This window comes from Saimiri boliviensis, chromosome 2 (assembly GCF_048565385.1).
Source record: "Saimiri boliviensis isolate mSaiBol1 chromosome 2, mSaiBol1.pri, whole genome shotgun sequence".
In the NCBI taxonomy this organism is placed as follows: domain Eukaryota; kingdom Metazoa; phylum Chordata; class Mammalia; order Primates; family Cebidae; genus Saimiri; species Saimiri boliviensis.
Window position 1 is genome coordinate 112,102,405 of NC_133450.1, and position 19,305 is coordinate 112,121,709.

Below are 19,305 nucleotides of genomic sequence, written 5' to 3' on the forward strand. Positions count from 1 at the left end.
AGTGACTGGTCCATTTAATTTCCCCTGGTCATACCCATTAGATGCCTTGGGGCTTCTGCAACCTTAAACAAGATACGAATGTTCAGAAACCCCCAGGGGTCGGTGTCATTCACTTGTGAATTAAACTCTTGGAACCCAAATTCCTATAAGCTGCTGTAAGTCATATAAATAAATAAGGAGCAGAAAGCTCCCTGGAAATGCCAAGCTCCTTAACCCATAGAGCTTCCCTGCCATCCCTGAGCGTTTCGCCCTCTGAACGGGCCAGCGTGGCCAGGGTGTGGAGAAGCACAGAACACTGCTGTGTATTCTAACGCTGGGAAGAATGAAAACCCTTGTGTGGATGCTGGGAGTGGGGGGCAGTTAAACTTGCTGAGCTTACTTATAGGAAAAAGGCTCGTGGGGTTTTTTCTTCCTAAGAATAGTATCTGGCTTGTTCTTTTCACAAAGGAAAACGTTTGAAGTGCGGATATTTGCAGCCGGAGCTTCTTGGTGCCAGTGGCTCGTGGGCAGTGCAGTGCTGGGGGTGGGGACGGGAGTCGGGCTCCGCCGGAGGAGAAGCCAGCCTCGGTCGCTCACTCGTGGCACTGACTTCACACCACCGGCCGTTTCACCTCCCGCCGCCGACTCGTTTGTGCTTCAATGGACAGAGCCTTACCTGAGTTTTTATTTTTGGACTATTTCCCGAAAGTGCTTTTATTTTGGTGTATTAACCTTTCTCTTGATCCAGTTTTCCTTTTCTCACACGGACAGTGTTCCCAAGCTCTGTAGTCTGCGTTCCGTGTGCTGTTCTGTTGGATCCTGTTGACAACTACACAGTTCGGCACTTCTGCCCTCATTTCTCCCCGCAGGAAGCCGAAGCTCAGAACGGTGACGTTATGTCCCCAAGGCTTCACAGCCTGTAAGCCGCTAAGTGTACGTTCAAACCTCGGTCGGTGTGACTCCTCGGTCCAGAAAGCCGTCACCTGAAACCGGGAGTGAGTGGCAGCTGCAGCAGCTCTTCATGTCCTTGCTCTCCGCACTGACCCGTTACTCTGTTAATTCTGTGAACGTCTCCGTCCACAGAAACCCTACAAAGTTTAGGTTTCTCAAGCTGACCCTTTGAAAACATACAAAGGGTAAGTTTGCAGATGTCAGCTAAGAGGTGTCAAGTCTGAGTTGGGTTGTGGAGTGTGTTTATTTATAGAACACCATAATTAAGCAGGACTCATGGCCGATCCAGATAAAGAAGTGCGTCATCGTTTTGATCAAACTCAAGGTGTCATAACGATGGCATTTTAATAATATGAAAAGTAGATCCTCTTCCCAAAAGAGCTCTTGAAGCTTCTTTCCCTGCTTTTTCTGTTTACATACTTTTTTCACAACTCTCTATTTAAGGAGCAGGGAACCTTTAGAGTGTGTTTTTGGTTATTCTCAAAGATCACTTCTTACCGTCTCAGTAGATACCCTTCTTGGAAGACAGCTCACATGCTGAGATGCCAATCAGGGTTCATTTCATGATGCTTTAAAGGAAGCTATATTTTGGGAAAGCCCAAAAAAGGATTTGGAAAATGTCATTTGCTTTTATTCAGCTATAACTAAAATAGCCAAATTAAAGAAATAAGACTCACAGAAATCCCAAAGGATACTACTCCTGAGATACATGAACAAAAGTAAGGCAAGCTCATATCAGACCCCACCCTTTAGAAACATATTGCCCAAGAGTAGGAAAGGCTGTCACCCATTTGGAGCTCTTTGCTCAATAAAAAATGAGGCAACATTTGAGGAAGAAACAAGTAAAACCGAGAAGAGGAGAGGTCAGTGATTTTCGAGGTTCACTGTAGTTCTGTGGAATTTAGCTTATTCTTTCAAATGTATTCTCTTCTCAGTCACATGTGATGTGCAGAGCCTGGCTTTCCTGTCTGTTAGGACCATCAAATTCCTCCTCTAGGCCTGGCGTGATGGCTTATGCCTGTAATCTCAGCACTTTGGAAGGCCGAGGTGGGTGGATCACCTAAGGTCAGGAGTCTGAGACCAGCCTGGCTAACATGGTGAAACCCCATCTCTACCAAAAATACAAAAATTAGCTGGGTATGGTGGCAGGTGCCTGTAATCCCAGCTACTAAGGAGGCTGAGGCAGGAGAATGGTGTGAACCCGGGAGGCAGAGGTTGCAGTGAGCCGAGATTCGGTCATTGCACTCCAGCCGGGCGACAAAGCATGTGTCCAAAAAAAAAAAATTCCTTCAATAGAGAAATGAGGCCTTTTTTGTGGAGGCTGAGGCAGGAGAATGGTGTGAACCCGGGAGGCAGAGGTTGCAGTGAGCCGAGATTCGGTCATTGCACTCCAGCCGGGCGACAAAGCATGTGTCCAAAAAAAAAAAATTCCTTCAATAGAGAAATGAGGCCTTTTTTGTGCACCAAATGGATCTAGGCTAACGTGTGTGGGAATCACGATATGATGGATAATGAAGACCATGGTATTGCCTAGTCCCCAGCGGGGCTCTAAAAATAACTCAGTCAGCAGCCCTGAGCTACTGTGCATGTGTGCGTGTCAGTGCTTGAGCCCATAAATGGAAGCCTGTCTCTTTGAAGGTTGACCTCAGATGACTGTGCGGCCCCCTCCGGTCCCCTTTAAGGCTGCTCAGAATTACACGTGCCATTGGTGCCTGTTTTGATCTGAACAAAATAACAAACTGTCACTCAAGTGGGAATGTGCCAGCCGCCTTTCTCTGCCTCCCGTAGTCTCACTACTGTTACCCCGCAGGTTCCTCTTTTGGGTCTAGGGATTAATAATAACTGAGTTTTTCACAAACCCACTTTATAAATGTGCTGATACCCTGGTTTTAAATACTCTATGCAGGTTTCCAGAGCTGGTCTTCCAAAGCCACACGTCTCCAGCAGGTCGTGTTCAGGTTGCAGATGAGTGTGGCACAGTGTGTCACCATGCCTTCCCAGCCCGCCTGCCATAAAATACCGCCTGATCCTCACATTCCATGAAGCTTTTCATTCCAGCACTGGTCACTTCCGGCATCCAGCACTCACTGAAGTTACCCTCTGAGCGCAGAGTGGATGTGGCCCATATCACTCTTGAGTACAGTGATATGGGCAACATCTTTAGTCTTGGAGACAGAGAGAGAGAGACACACACACACATTGGACACAATTGATGAGATCTATGTCAGGGTGTAACTGTGAACTACATATACATTCATATACATATAAAGGGGAGGACATTCCTTTCTGCTCATTGAGTTATTAGCCTAGAGAAAAATTGTCATTTTGTCATTTTGATCCGTTTGATTTCCCCCAGTCATCCCCATTAGATGCCTTGGGGCTTCTGCAGCCTTACACAAGGCAAAGGATGACTTGAACAAGATATGAATGTTCAAAAGCCCCCAGGGATTAATGTCATTCACTTGTGAATTAAACACTTGGAACCCAAATTCATTATATTATTATTTAAATATACAGAGTCTGAATTCTTTGGTAAGGACCAACCAGCCGGGAACCCTCTCTGTCATGACTGCACCTCCACCTGTAGGTCTTTGGCCATTAGTTGATAACAAGTAACATTTGCTCCTCTTTCTAGTGAGAGCGGGCATTCAAATCCATGATCTCTTTTATTCTCTTAACTCTGTGAGATGAATGTCGTTGTCATTTCCGATTTGTGGATGAGCACACTGAGGCAGAGATCCCACGCCCGGCCCCAAATTAATTGCTCAGTGGGTAGGCCGTGGTCAGGGGCCTGAACCTCATCTTCCAGCGCTAGGTCTCATCCCCTTCTTCTCTTTCCTACTCCTCCCCTTCCCAATTAGTTTTCTCTATATATAAACGTTAAAAGACATGAGTGTTTCCACCTCCTTCCCCAGGGACAACTGCCAGGTCTGGCCCTCGGTCTGGCATTTATTTGGAGACGCCTTTGACACATAAGTGCAGGAGTGAGCTTTGCAGGCTGTCTGTGGATTTTAGCCATTCAAGCTGTCCCATTTGTTTACCAAACGACTTTAGAAAATGACAGGGTGCCATCCTACCAGCAGCTCTCAAGCATCACCCGCATTCCCACGTAGTGTCCTGACGTTTGTGTGCCATCATTGTGTCCGAGTTTGATGTGTGGGGAAAGGGAGAATAAAGGACCCTTCCAAAGCCTCTCATTGAATTTGGCACAGTCAGAAGTCAAACCTCAGATCAAAGTTTTCCAAACTCACTCTATGGGACACAGTTCATTTTGAATTCCAGATTTTGAACAACTTCAATAAAATGATTAATGCATACCCACAGGGAGTCATTAGTTCTGGAAGGACAGGAACGAGGCACTTGGATGCTAGTGCCCGCTCTATAGCTGCCAGCTAGCCGCATGACCTTGAGTGAGTCACATGGACATCCTGGAACCAGGAATTAAATTAGACGTCAGGGGTCACTTCCAGATTCAATACTCCGTGATGCTAACAACTATAATTTACCTTGTGACTTGATGAACTTTATATTTTTTTATTTTAATTTTTTTGAGACAGAGTCTCATTCTGTTACCTAGGCTAGAGTGCAATGATGCAATCTCAGCTCACTGCGACCTCCACATCCTGGGTTCAAGCGATCCTTCTGCCTCAGCCTTCCAAGTAGCTGGGACTACAGGAGCACAATACCACACCCAGCTAATTTTTGTATTTTTACTAGACACGAGATTTCACCATGTTGGCCAGGCTGGTCTCGAACACCTGACCTCAAGTGATCCACCTGCCTTGGCTTCCCAAAGTGCTGGGATTACAGGCATGAGCCACTACGCCCAGCCAACTTAATGAACTCCTGAAAGCAGGTCCGTGCACAGAAGCCGGCCTTGGATTATTGTCTAGGACACACCAGGACGGGCAGGAGGCCGGTCGACGTGCAGAGGCAGTGTAACAGGAGACTTCTACAAAACAGGCCAACAGAACTTCCTAGAAGTGGAGGCTGGGGCCGAGAGCAGTGCAGTGTGAGCAGGCCACCTAAGGGCCATGACTCAGGTGGCACCAGGCTGGCAGAGGAGGAGGGAGCTGAGACCTGGCATGAGATCAGCCCCAGGTTTGTCAGACTCTGTTGGCCGGGAGTCCGGGCAGCCTCAGTCATCAGCCGGCAAACACCACGAGGCTGGAGCTGAGAGAGCAGGTGCCACTCAGAGGGTGGAGGGTGTGGCAGGTGCACATCGGCTGAGTTCAGTGCAGGTAAAGCAGGCCCCGGGCACAAGGGAGTGTTCAGGAACAGGGTGTCCAGTGTCAGGAGGCCAGGGGCTAATTGAGGAGTCAGCCTGATGAGGAGCGGAAACTAAGCCCTCCCTGAGCTGGGGCCTGGTGGCTCAAAGGTACCTTACTAGTAGGCGGCGAGGGGTCTTGGGGAGCCCTGCAGGGGCCTGGCAGCTGCTTCAGGGCTAGGCCCCAAGGCAGGGAGTGGGGTGGTCTCAGAAGCCCTTGTGTTTGGGAGACTGAGCAGCTCTGGGGCCTCCTACTTCCCTTGGGTTGGCTCCAGGATGGGGTGAGCCTGAGCACAGAAGAGAGAGGTATACATAGGCCCAGTCCAGAAGTTCTAGGAAGGCGGAGGCTAAGGAAATGATGACAGCTGGTGAGCAGCTGGTTCTCCCTGATGGAGCGTAGCAGCCCCTCCAGTCCGAGGGTACTCCCCCAGCCCCAGCCCTCCCCAGCCCACCCACACCAAGCCAGGCATTCACTGTGGGAAGTGGAGGAATTGCCATCTTATCACTTGCTCATCACAGCCTCAGGAGTGCAGTGAAAGCCCAGGATTCCAAATAACGGATCCCACACTTCGGGTTTCTCTAGTTATCTCTAAGAATCTTGTAAATAATTTCAGTTGTCTTTATTTGAAAAGTAAGTACATAAACGGGTTTGCTGGTGACAGAAAAGTTTAGCACCAGCTCTCCAAGCGCATCCTCCCAGCGGTGGCCAGGCAGCACAGTGTGTGCTTCTGTTAAGCGACACTCATGCAGAGGGGAAGCTGGCATTGTCTGGAATGAGCATGTCAGACATTGCATTAGGTACTAAGGTTAGTGTCCATATCCTCACAAAACGTTTTTGGGTATGTCCAGCATGTGCACAGGCCCTCAGCTGAGCTATTGAATGTATCTGCTTCCGCCTTTATTTAATTTCAACTCCTCCACAAGATTACAGTAGAAGTCTGTTTTCTTTAATAGGATTTTCCATTGCTATATAGTCATTTTTATTTTTTTGTAATCACCATTCTGTTTTTCATCCTTTCTTATTTTAGTTACTTACTTGACTTCACAGTTACTCTGTGGAATTCAAGATATATAAAGAGGCCGGGCACAGTGGCTCATGCCTGTAATCCCAGCACTTTGGGAGGCTGAGGTGGGTGGATCACCTGAGGTCAGGAGTTGGAGACCAGCCTGGCCAACATGGCGAAATCCCATCTCTACTGAAAACACAAAAATTAGCCAGGTGTGGTGGCACGCGCCTCTAATCCCAGCTACTCAGGAGGCTGGGGCAGGAAAATCACTTGATACAAGAGGTGGAGGTTGCCGTGAGCCCAGATCACACCATTGCACTCCAGCCTAGGCAACAGAGCAAGATTCCATAGCAAAAAAAAAAAAAAAAAAAAAAAAATACAAAGAGAACTTTTGTAGTGAACATTTCTTAATATCCTAAAGTTGGAAATCAGTAGAAGAGTGGAAATGTTAAGGCCAGATTCCCACGCCTCCAATGACAGCCTGCTGCCTACCCCAGCCCCCAGTGATCAAGGCTTCTGGGGCTTCTCCCGTGGACTCGAGGCTCCTCTCCCAGGGGGATCTTCTGCCATCCAGGCTGATCCCAGGCAGCTGGTCTTGTGCAAAAATGACTTCCGTTCAACCTGTAGAGATCCCAGAGTCTAAATCTCCCATAACAGGGGAATTATGGGAATTCTCATCTCATCGTTCACTGAGCACAGATTTCCATGCTGATCAGCCATTGTCACCAGCCTCCAGTGTCATTTCCTGGTGCTCCAGGGCACCAGCCTGGTGAAACTTGCTAATGGGTCTTCTGGATAATTGCCGGACCTAAGAGCTATCTCGCCCAGGCGCCAGCCATACCACTCACTCCCTATAGACATCGGAATTGCCACTCAGAGGCACAACAGAATTGTAGCTGTAGAATTTCCCCAAGTCTGGTCACATTCCAGCCACCCTTAGACAGCTCCACTCCCCCTGGACCCTCCCCTCCTCCTATCCTTGGGACCTGGTCTGGTGCCTGTTATGGGTTATCATGTAGGTAAAATGTGATCTCATTTGTTCCTTCTCTGGTGCAATTCTAAATGACACTTCCCTGCCTGATCTCTATCTACCCCTCCAGGTGCATGCCTATATCATCAGCTACCTGAAGAAGGAGATGCCGAGTGTATTTGGAAAGGAAAACAAGAAGAGAGAGCTTATCAGCAGGTTACCAGAAATCTACATTCAGCTACAGCGAGAATACCAGATTTCTGCAGGGGACTTCCCGGAGGTCAAGGCTATGCAGGTACTGGGAGCCCCTTAGAATGTCATGGGCAGAGGGCTGAGATGCAATGCCACGTCATCTGGCTGTTTGCTGGAGACACATGAGGGGTTCGTGGTTTAGGATCAAGGAGAATGCAATGAATTCATCTTCCTAATGGTGATCCATGATAATAGGCTATGAATAAAGCAGAAATTGCCTGTCTTCCAAAATGCATAAACAGGCCAGGCGCGGTAGCTCACGTCTATAATCCCAGCACTTTGGGAGGCCGAGGTGGGTGGATCACCTGAGGTCTGGAGTTCAAGACCAGCCTGGCTAACATGGTGAAACCCCATCTCTATTAAAAATACAAAAATCAGCCAGGCGTGGTAGTGGGCACCTGTAATCCCAGCTACTTAGAAGGCTGAGGCAGGAGAATCACTTGGCCTGGGATGCAGAGGTTGCAGTGAGCTGAGATCATGCCATTGCACTTCAGCTTAGGTGACAAAAGTGAGACTCCATCTCAAAAAGTGTAAACAAAGGAGACACACAGCCAAAGGTAAATGAAGCTCCTATGAGAAAGTCAGATGAGAGCCCTCCTAGACTGTGTCCAAGGAGGCTGGTTGATGTTACAGTGACACTGTTCTTTGGAATCCCAGAACCTTGAGGGAGTCAGAGCTGAGAGTGGCCTTGAGGGTCACCTTGGGCAGCCTCCTCAAGCCCTGCACAGCCCTGCCCCATGCTGTGGGATTATGTGCTCAGGCAGCCTTGCTGTGCAGGCTCAAGGACTCCCGCAGGGGCTGTGGGGCTCTGCAGGCACTGCTGGACTGTGTGGGCACAGGGAGCACTGAGCTTAAAGGCTGGCCCCGGGCAGCCGTTGGCCTGCTGTCAAGGCCTCTCTTGAGCTGTGGCTGGGCGGCTCCAGCCAGGCATGAACAGGGGCCACATTCAGCCACCCTGGCCTGACCGGCCTATCTACGTCTCTGCACTGGTGTTAGATGAGCGTGTCCTCCTAAGTGAGGCCACCGTCTTGGCTTCTGGGCTGACAGTCCTCACAGAGCCAGGCTGGCCATTTTCTAATCTGGTACAGGGACCCCTCTGCTCTGGAGGCCACAGTCCTCTCTGTATAGCAGGAACCACAAAGTCAGATGCCTGCAGCCACCAGCCAATAATGTGAACAGTGGGGCAGACTAGGCGGAAGAGAAAGTCTGGCACCCTCTCTAGGTTTTCCCACGTTTGATAGAGAAGAGGGTTTCGAGAAACATGTGTCAGCAAGGAAGAAAACCATCCTGCAAGTGTGCCGAGCACGTGTCAGGGTCTCATGGCAGGGCAGATCGGACGGTGCCGAAGCCCTGTCTCGCCCAGGGGTCACCACCCTGTGGGAAAGCAGACCTAGAAGGCTCAAGAGAAGCCGGAAATCTGGACTTGTGTGTAAAATCACCTGATTTTCACATTTTGGCTCAAAAAAATACTATGTAGGGCAAACAAAGCCCACCTGCCTACCGGCTGCACACGGAGACCACCGGTTACCGTCTTTTGCCTTGAGCCACAGAGTGACAGCATTGAAGCCAGCGTAATTTAACAAGTGCGAGCAGATGCAGGCGGAGGCAGGAGGAGGGAAAGGTGAAAGTGGAGAGGATGCAGGGAGAGGGGAAGGTCAGGCAGAAGAGGCAAGGGCCAGGAGGCAGTGGGAGGAGAATTTTGATCCTGAGGGGTTTTTTAATGTAAGCTTTATATAAATTACATACTAACTCAGGGGTGGGTTTTTCTTTTTACCGTTTTGATGACAGCTCTTTACTCCTGGGTTCAGGGTGAATGAGTCTAGTACATGTGATTTGGCCAAATATGGTTTAGCTGTATTTATTTTAAAATATATACAGAGGGCTGGGCTTGGTGGCTCACACCTGTAATCCCAGCACATTGGGAAGCCAAGGCAGGCAGATCACTTAAGGTCAGGAGTTCAAGACCAGCCTGGCCAACATGACAAAACCCCATCTCTACTAAAAATACAAAAATTAGCGAGGTGTGGTGGCTGTAATCCCAACTACTCGGGAGGCTGAGGCAGGAGAATTGCCTGAACCCAGGAGGCAGAGTTTGCAGTGAACTGAGATCATGCCACTGTACTCCAGCCTGGGTGACACAGGGAGATCCCATCTCAAAAAATAAATATATATATACACACACATAGAGGCTGGGGGCAGTGGCTCACACCTGTAGTCCCTATACTTTGGGAGGCCAAGGCGGGCAGATCACTTGAGCTCAGGAGTTGGAGACCAGCCCGGGCAACATAGCGAAATCCCGTCTCTGCAGAAAATACACAAAAAATTAGCGAGGCATGGTAGTGCACGCCTGTAGTCTTAGCTACTCCAGAGGCTGAGGTGGGAGGTTTACGTGAGCTCTGGAGGTGGCAGGTGTAGTGAGCCAAGACTGTACCACTGCACTCCAGCCTGGACAAGTAAGACCCTGTCTCAAAAAAATACACTACACACACACACAGACACACACACACACACACACACAGAGAGAGAGAGAGAGAGAGAGAGAGAGAGAGAGAGAGAGACAGAGAAATGTCTTTTTTTCTTCCAGCAATGAAATGGGTATTCCTGTGCTCCCAAGCTGAATTGGGTTTTTCTGGTCACCAGGGGGTATTGGAGGGCTGCTGTGGCTCTAGGAGCAATCTCCCTGGGCAGCTTCCCCATCCACGCCCATGGTTATGCCCCGCATCCCATGACCAAGCAGCTGTTTCCTTGTACCCTTCATATGTTTCCAAAGGGAACTTGGTTTCTTGACCTAGATGAAAGTTTTGAAGAAATCTGGAGCCTGCGCTGTGGCCCGGTAGGGGCCTCTGTGCCTCACTGGCCTCCTGAAGTTGCTCCAGTATCTTGCCGCAGGGAGACGCTGCTCTTGAGCCCTGAGGCTCCATGGAGGCCTCCCTTGCCAGGCCTCTTCTGCTGGTCTCCTGTGAGCCCTATAATGTAGGGAGCAGACTCTGGGACCTACTCATGACAAAGTAGGGAGCTACTCATGACAAAGTAGGGAGCTACTCATGACAGAGCTAGCCTGGGCTGGCCAGGTCAGAAGACACCAAGAGTCCTCTGGGCTGGGGGAAGACAGTGAGGAAAGCATGGTCTCAGGAGCAGCCATGGCCCACTGAGATGGAGGGTTCAAGGAGGGCCGAGCCTTTGCTGAGAATCACCTGGAGTCAGGTCCACACCCAGTACCTTAGCACTTTCGGTGGTGCGAAGGTCACCTGATGAGGTGCCCTGTTCACTTGTGTTTATTTAGTCATTCATCCAAGAAATATTAATTAAGCCTACAGGGCCAGGCACTGTTGACACAGGACTTTTCTGGGCCCCTTTGCCAGGATTACAGCAGGGGGTGCCTCGTCTACCCTGCTGGGCCTCATCTGGCCTGCATTTTGGCCTGCAGCAGCTCCCACGGCTGCCACAACTGCCTGCCTGGCCCCTTGAGGGAGGGAGCACGTAAGCAAGCAAGTAGAGGATCTGGCCGGCCACTCCACGTGCTCATGGAGAAGCAGGGTCCACAGCCAGACCAAATGTTCACCTCAAGGGGAATGTGCCAGTGCCCAGGCAGGGGTACCTGCAACGCCAAAGCCCCAGAGGAGGTGTTACAGTTCGCTATTTAGCTCTTTTAGTTCTGCGTTGTGTTAGCAGCTCAGTCAGCTTCTTGCCACACTCTGGCCCATGGCTCCAGGAGCAGCTCGGCCCCACCACTGCTTCTGTTGAGTGGGACAGCTACCCTCCACCAGTAAGGGTAGAGGGCCAGTGGCACCCGCCTTTGGTGGGTCACAGGCTCTTGTCCCACATCCAGGACGAATGAGGTCATGCTGACAGTTGAAGGGAGATGAGGGTGGAGGATTTTACCGAGCAAGGAAACAGCTCTGAGTGAAGAAGAGATGGGAAGGTTGTGTCGTCTCTCCCGGAGTCAGGTCATCTCCCCAGTGTGGCTGAGTCTGGGCTTTTTATAGGCATAGGATAGAGGGGTGCATGCTCATTGATTTGTGGGTGTGCCAAAAAGATCAAAACAAAGGCACCAGTCAAAGGTGGGCATGACAGTGTAAAAACACTTAGGGAAGGGTAGGTGTTTGTAAAATAGGTAATGGGTGGGGATCAATCAAAGGAAAGCAGCCAAATGGGAAGACAGGTTCTCAATCTGGTCCATGGATTTGAATTGTAACTTGGCCTTCAGGCTTTAAACTGCCTTTGGCTTGAGGATGGTGTTTCACAGGAGACCACCGCCCCATCTGCCTCAGCATTTGTCTGCCTGCTGCTGCTGTCACTGTTCTAGGCCCCTGTAATAAATCAGCAAAGAAAAAATGAAAAAATGGGGCTGGGCATGGTGGCTCATGCCTGTAATCCCAGCATTTTGGGAGGCTGAAATGGGAGGATTGCTTGAGCCCAGGGGTTGGAGAACAGCCTGGGCAACATAGTGGGACCCTGTCGCCATAAAAATATGTTAAAATTAGCCATATATGGTACCTCATGCCTGTGGTCCCAGCCACTCGAGAGGGTGGTGTGGGCAGTTAGCTTAAACCCAGGAGGTCGAGGCTGCAGTGAGCTATGATCATGCCAGTGTACTCCAGCCTGGGCGACAGAGGAGACCCTATCTCAAAAAAAAACAAAGGAAAAATGAACAAATGGGGGTAAAAGTAATTGACAGCAACCCCATTGTCAGGACACGTGATTCTTGTGCTTCTGTGTAACTGAATTATCAGATGTCTGATATTTAGTATCTCTCTTCCTGCTAAGTCTGTGGCTCCATGAGGTCAGTGACCCCATGCCCTATTCACTGCCATATCCCCAGTATCTAGGATGTAGAGGGTGCTCAGTTAACACATGTCAAGTGAATTAGTAAGTTAGTGTGAGGCTGTATCCCAGCAGGCTCTCGGGCCCTGACCCAGCCCCGATTCCCACAGGTCTTATAGACCAGAGGTTCCCAGTGCCAACCCCCTGTAAGCTGCAGGAAGAGGCCTCCTTGGAAAGTCAGCTGAGTCCCGGTCACACCACCCCATTCCTTCAGAGAATCCCCAGGGAACAAGGCAGCCTGGAGCCCGTCAGGAGTGCTCCGTGTCACCTGACACTGCAGGCTAGCTTGCAGTCACCAGAAGCTTTGAGGGGCACGTGTGTGGGTTAGGGCCTCTCCCATCCCTGAGGCTGTTAAGTCTAGCATCCTCTACAACATAGGCCTTGACAGAGGTGGGGGCATATGCTTAGAGGTAACCACATTGTGGTCTTTGCACACACCAGAGTCACTCAGAGAGCTGACTGACACCAGCATGAGGCTGGTTGCTGTTCTCCCTGTTATCTCATGGAGCCGGCTGGCTAGAGTGACTCTTAGCAGTGAGAGGAGCATGTATTTTGAAGGCTCATCCCTGTGCTGGAACAGACCCTGCAGCCCACCTGTGAGGCTGCCTCTGCGTGCCTGGCACGCTCTGGGGAGGGACCGTGACTGACGGCACAGTGTCAATGCTTCAGGAAGAGATGAGCACCAGAAGGGCCACTGTTAATGCTGACTCTGCTCCTCTCACTGGAAGGAGAATTTGGACCCCTCAGCTCGTGAGTTGGCAGCGTTTCAGCAGCAGAGGGCAGCAGAGTCAGCCCCATCTGCTCAGACCCTCTGGTGGATTTGAAAACCGTTCTGGCGAATGTTGGCAATTAATGAGCAAGGAACGGCCCCGCAGGAGACGGGGCTGGGCAATTCCAGGGTCCTAGATCAGTGGCTACAACTGTTGATGGGCAAATCAGTAAGTTCCCCAGTGTGTATTCATTGCAATGAAACTGTTTTGACCCACCGTGGCAGAGGGCAGGGATGATGATGGCTTAACTGGTGCTTCCACCACCCCCAGTAAGCCTGGCGGGGACCACAGGGATGAGAATGGAGGGTTTATTTCCTGGCTCCCTCCCGGGGCGGGAGTAACTGCTGCTTCCTGTCCACCCCTGCAAATATGCGGCTATTCCCCCTGCCAGTTTTCCAGAGCTCTGCAGTCGGAATCCTGCAGGCTGGTGGGAAGTTTGGGCAGGCGTCATCCTCCTTTGTCTGCTGGGCCAGACACAGGGCTCTGTGTGCACTCCAAACGCAGGCTTATTCTTAAGGAAATGGGGTAGGTGTTCACACACCCAGGGAATCCAAACTTGTTGACTCAGCAGCGCTGGGATTTTTGTGGGGGATGCCTGCTCCTCCACCTGCCTGGCATTCTCTTTTCAATCTCTGGCTGACTAAGATGTTGGAGGCAGGAGCCCGAAGTGCAGGCCACATCGTTTGATGCTGATGTCAGGAGTGACATGCTGGGTTTGCGCGATTTGATGGCTGCTGAGTTTGCCACCTGAGAAGAACGTCGGAGTCCCTTCCCTAGAGAGATGTTTGCCGGTTTAGCTGACTTCCTCAGCTCTGTCCCCCCCACCATCTACCACCCAGAAATCCCCTTCCAAATGTCAGCCCGGAATTCCTGCCCCATCACCCTAGATACCATGATTTTGATTCTCCATTGGAAACAAGCCGTGTGTCCAGCTACAGGCGACAGGGCAAATAAAGAATGGCTCCGCTCCAGTGCACAGTTCACTCTTCTGGAGATTTTAAGAAAAAGGTTATGTAAAAATTAATACCACATAAACATAGGGCACATTATTTGTTAACAGTGTGGTATTTGTGTGTGTGTGTGTGTGTGTGTGTGTGTGTGTGTGTGTGTGTTAGTGGCTGGAAATGCATGCCCAGATATGCTAGCAGAGGTTTTTGCCAGATGATGGGATTATAAATTGTTTAAAATTTTTTTTTCTTACCAGTTTTTTCTCGTTTTTTTTTTTTTTAAACAATAAAAGCATGATATTTATGGTAACAGTGAGGTGTTGGTTTTTTGTTTTTTTTGTTTGTTTGTTTGTTTGTTTTCCTAGCAGCCTTTCACATTGCTTCTGTCCAAAACAGCAAGGTCTGACTTTTCCTCGCCAATCTCTCTGCCTCATCTCCAGAAAACTGCACCCCTGCATGGCCTCTTTTGGTCCCTCTCTCAAACTGTACATACAGAAACACTTCACATATAAAGCCTGCCATACGTGGAATGATTCTGCATTTATTTGGTAAAACTGCAGTTGAAGACTTTTCATCAGAGCTTTGAAGCCCCTCATGTAAAGCTCTAGGGAACTCCCACAGTTCAGGGCAACAGAAAGCTTGTTTCTTACAATAAACAAGTGTTTTATCTCCTTAGACAGTGAGGATCCCCATGGCCCACCCTGGCAACTGAGCTCTCCTCCATATACAGGTAGTAATTTCCCTTAACCTTAGCCAGCTGATGTGATTATTCCCTTCCTCCCCCTAACATATTTATTTATTAGACTGGGTCTCATGCCGAGGCTGGTCTTGAACTCCTGGGCTCAAGCACTCCTCCCATCTTGGCCTCCCAGTGTGCTAGGATTACAGGTGTGAACCATGCCTGGCTCCTCTCCCTTTTAATGACTTGGCTTCTTTCTGTCTAATGGCTTAATATATTTCATGTTATCCTTTTCACTGTGTTATGTCAAGTTCTTTTTCAAGCAATTGCAATATCCTTTCTCCATTACAACATAAGCTCATTTAAAGCAGGAACAATGGCTTTTCCTATTTATTCTATATCCCCAAGCCCCAGAACATGGCTTTTCCTATTTATTCTATGGCTCCAAGCCCCTGATGCACAGCAAATGACAAATACAAGTTGGGCAGGTGTGGGTTGATGGATGGATAAAGGATGGATGAATTGTTGGTTCAATGGATAGATGGATGGAGGGTTGGTTGAATGGATGGATGGTTGGATGGAGGGTTGCTTGGAGGGATGGAGGGATGGATGGATGGATGGATGGATGGATGGATAGATAAATGGATGGGGGACGGATGGGGGGATGGATGGGTGGATGGATAGATGGATGGATGGATAGGTGAATGGATGGATGGATGGATGGACGGATGGATGGATGGATAAATGGATGGATGGATGGATGGATAGATAAATGGATGGGGGATGGATGGGTGGATGGATAGATGGATGGATGCATAGGTGAATGGATGGACGGATGGATGGATGGATGGATAGATGGTTGGGTAGATGGATGGGAGATGGATGGATCAATGGATGGATGGATGGGTGGATGGATGGATAGATAGATGAATAAATGGATGGATAGATGGATGGATGAGTAACCAAGGTAGGAAGGTCAGTTTCTTCAGTGCCATCTACAGAGCCTCTGTGGCATCCTGTTGTCTTCTTCAGCCTGGCTGGACAGTCGCAGTATTTCCCAGGCCCCCTCCAGACCTTGTGCTTCTGTTGCTGTGTGCTGACAGGCTGCCTCACTCAACAGGTGGAGCTAAGACCTGTCCTCACCTGGCCAGTGATACTCAGGCCTACTGGCTAGGTTTATCCAGTTGTGCTCCCTAGCCCTCCTTCCTGCTTTTACAAGTTTCAGCTTTTGCTTATTTGTCCATACTTTTGAAATGACAGTGGATTTGTGATGATTATTTTGTGTGAGCAAGGTCTCCCTGGCCCTGTCTCGATACCTTCCTGGGGTAGTGTGGGTGCTCCTAGTCAGGCTGTGCTTGGTGGAGCTGTTCCTAGAGGGTTTCTGTTGAGTAGCCTCCTCCGCTCATTCATAAGAGGTTAGAGCCGCTGAGAAGCTACCCTAAACTATGTTTTATAGGTACTCCGAAAGCGAAGTATTTAATTAATTGTTTTACCTAGATATAGTCCTTCCGTCACAGCTCTGTGCTGCAGCACAGAGAGCATTAGTCAGGAGACAGGCTCTGCCTTCACTCCGCCAGGCAGCCCCTTGCACTCTCTGTAAGCTGGAGTTCTAAATGCCTGCCCCTCTTTCCTCCCAGGATTGCTGTGAAGATTGGCTGAAGTGTGTAGCAAAATCCCTTGAGAAAGAGAATACTAACTCTAGAGCATTAAAAAATAGGCAGGCGAAAGGTTTCTCAGAGTCCTAGAAGGTTGCTGTCACGCATGCGGCCATCAGCGGAGATTGGCTGCCATAGGGAAAACACTTGTTTCTTGTTCCAAAAAAACACTCCTATATCTGGTGCATTTGGATGTGAGGAGCCCCCCGAAGAGTGCACCCCAGAGTAGTGCACATTGGGAAGTCTACCCTGGGGCAGAATTACTCTCCCTCCAGCTGCCCCCATCCTGTTTCCTCCTGAAGCCACAGAACGTAACCCATCCCGTGGTTTGTCCCTCTGCAGGAACAGCTTGAGAACTACGACTTCACCAAATTCCACTCACTGAAGCCCAAGCTGATCGAGGCGGTGGACAACATGCTGAGCAACAAGATCTCATCCCTCATGAACCTCATCAGCCAGGAGGAGATGAGCACGCCCACGCAGCTGGTGCAGGGCGGGGCCTTCGACGGCACCACCGAGGGCCCCTTCAACCAGGGCTACGGGGAGGGTGCCAAAGAGGGCGCCGACGAGGAAGAGTGGGTCGTGGCCAAAGACAAGCCCATCTATGACGAGCTCTTCTACACTCTGTCGCCCATCAATGGCAAGATCTCGGGTGTCAATGCCAAGAAGGAGATGGTGACCTCCAAGCTGCCCAACAGCGTCCTGGGCAAGATCTGGAAGCTGGCTGACTGCGACTGTGACGGCATGCTGGACGAGGAGGAGTTCGCGCTGGCCAAGCACCTCATCAAGATCAAGCTGGATGGCTACGAGCTGCCCAGCAGCCTGCCCCCACACCTCGTGCCCCCTTCACACCGGAAGTCCCTGCCCAAGGCCGACTGAGGGGTAGGCCGCAGAACGGGCAGGAACTGGAGGAGGGCCTCAGGCCTGCTCCACCATTGACTCACCAAATGACCTTGGGCAAGGCACTGCCCTCTCTGTGCCTCAGTTTCCCCATCTGTAGAATGGGGAGGGCAGACACTGGAAACTAGATGAGTTCTTTCACCTCCAAAATTCCCTTAGTTTCTGTGAAAATATTGGGGGTAGTGGGGGTGGATTAGGAGATTGAAGAGTTGAGAACAAACAGAAATTGTCCAAGGAGTCCCCAGAACAACCTGCCTGGAGAAATGCGCATGGAGATGAGCCTGCTGAGTCCCCCGGACCACCGGACGTGAGCCTGGCTTGTTCAGAGCAGCTGGGTCTTCAGGCTGCCTGAGCTGTTTGTCCTCATGAACAACTCTGGAGCAGCTATCTGTCCCTCAGGGGGCACCAGGAGGCAGCAAAGATTATCTTATTTATTTTATCTTGTCTTCTGCTATATTTAGAGTGGCAAAACAACAGAGCAGAAGGTTTCTGCTGTCTCCAGACTGTCTACCAAAGGGAAGGCGACAGATGCCTCTTGGGTTTGGAAGGGGATGCACTGTGGATCCCCATCCCTTCTGTAGTCTCCAGTACAGTAACCAGCCAGGCCCCGGTGTGCATCCAGCCCAGTGCCCCAGGACCATCTGGTCAGCCCTCCCAGCCTCCCCTCCAGGGGGCTTCCCAGCAAAGTCATATTCGCCTAGGAATTTGGAACTCACAACCTTTATTAACCCCTGCCAAAACTTCTCATTTACAAGTCAAAATACGTTGAAGCCTGAAGATTAACTTTTCTTACTGGTTTGTCCAGTAAGTCATAGCAAAGCCCAATTAGCATACTTAAACTACAGTAAGGAAAAGAGGTGGTTCTCTGCAGTGATCGTCTGGTGTGGCCCTCAACCATTAAATGTCCCCAAGTCCCCTTGGTGGGTAGTAGGATTTAAATTCAGCCAACTCCTGTCCTGGTGTGTGCAGTGTCCTAGGCCCTGTGGACACAGGCAGATGAAGGACCAGCCCTGCCCTGGGCTGTTGAGATCAGTCCACTCAGAGTTAGACATTGTTTTTGTAGAAAACAGGCATTTATTATGTTCAGGGTTTTTTCTCCTTACAGAATAAAAGTCTTTATACAAAAACAAAATGGAGTCTTTCACATAGAACCTTTTCTTTGACGGCTCTGTGGTTCGTATCATGAATGCCCATCATGAGGCAGGATTCGGGCACTTACCTGTAGGTTGGCTCCAGAGCACACTTTCACCAAATCCCCTGAGTAAATCTCTCTGGACCGCTGCTCAGACACCTGCGTCAGGTGGAGGTGACTCCCCCTCTGTGGGCACTAGCTTGGGGAGGTAGGTGCCGTTCACCATGATTTATGTGGTAAGAGACACAAAATAGCAATGGCCACATGGTATGGGGCTCTGCTGGCCCCAGAAGTGAATGAAGTCAACAGTCTCACTGAGCCTTCCAAAAGCGATGTCATTTTTTTTTCTGTCACCTGCCTTTGGTGACAGGGTCAAAGGCACAGATTGAAGAGAAAATCTTTGGCAGAAGCATTTATATCCAGATGCCCACCCTCGCACCTTCTAGCTTACTTTCTACATAATTTAAAGAGAAAAAAATGCATCGTGTGGTTTTTAGCTTAAATTCATTAGACGCATAGAAAAGAACCATTATAATCCCAGTGCTGTTATCTGAACACACAGTTCTGTGAATGCACGAGGACCATCTAAAGTCTACAAGCACAGCGGAGGCCACCAAAGGGTAAACTGAGGAAGAGAACGGGGAATTCATCTGCCTAAAGGCTTAGAGATGCCCAGGCAAGCTGACTTTTTCATCCAGAATTATCTTGTTCTTTAACTCTGCTCAATTCTCATATATAAACATGAATTTATATACATGTATGTCATATGAGTATGTCATTTTAAAACAATATGCACATATGTAAGTTTTGTGTGGACACAGAAAGCTTCTTTGGAGGGCAGTAGGTGGACGTTTCTGATTTCTCCATGGAGGGCAACCTTGCAGGCACCGTGATCACTCTCAGGAGGGAGAGAGGCCCTCAGGAGGGAGAGATGCCAGGCACCTAGTAATATTCTTGGAGAGGGGGGAAAAA

General features: G+C 49.7%; 1 protein-coding gene across 1 annotated transcript in view; it reads left to right on the plus strand.

Moving 5' to 3' along the window:
- Window positions 1-19,089, plus strand: part of EHD4 (EH domain containing 4) — an 81,818-nt gene extending 62,729 nt beyond the window's left edge. Inside the window, exons 5-6 of the mRNA XM_003935683.3 lie at window positions 7,305-7,469; window positions 16,644-19,089. Coding sequence (XP_003935732.1) covers window positions 7,305-7,469; window positions 16,644-17,180 — 702 coding nt within the window. The 3' untranslated portion in view covers window positions 17,181-19,089. The remainder of the gene's footprint in view (window positions 1-7,304; window positions 7,470-16,643) is intronic.
- The last annotated feature ends 216 nt before the right edge of the window (window positions 19,090-19,305 follow it).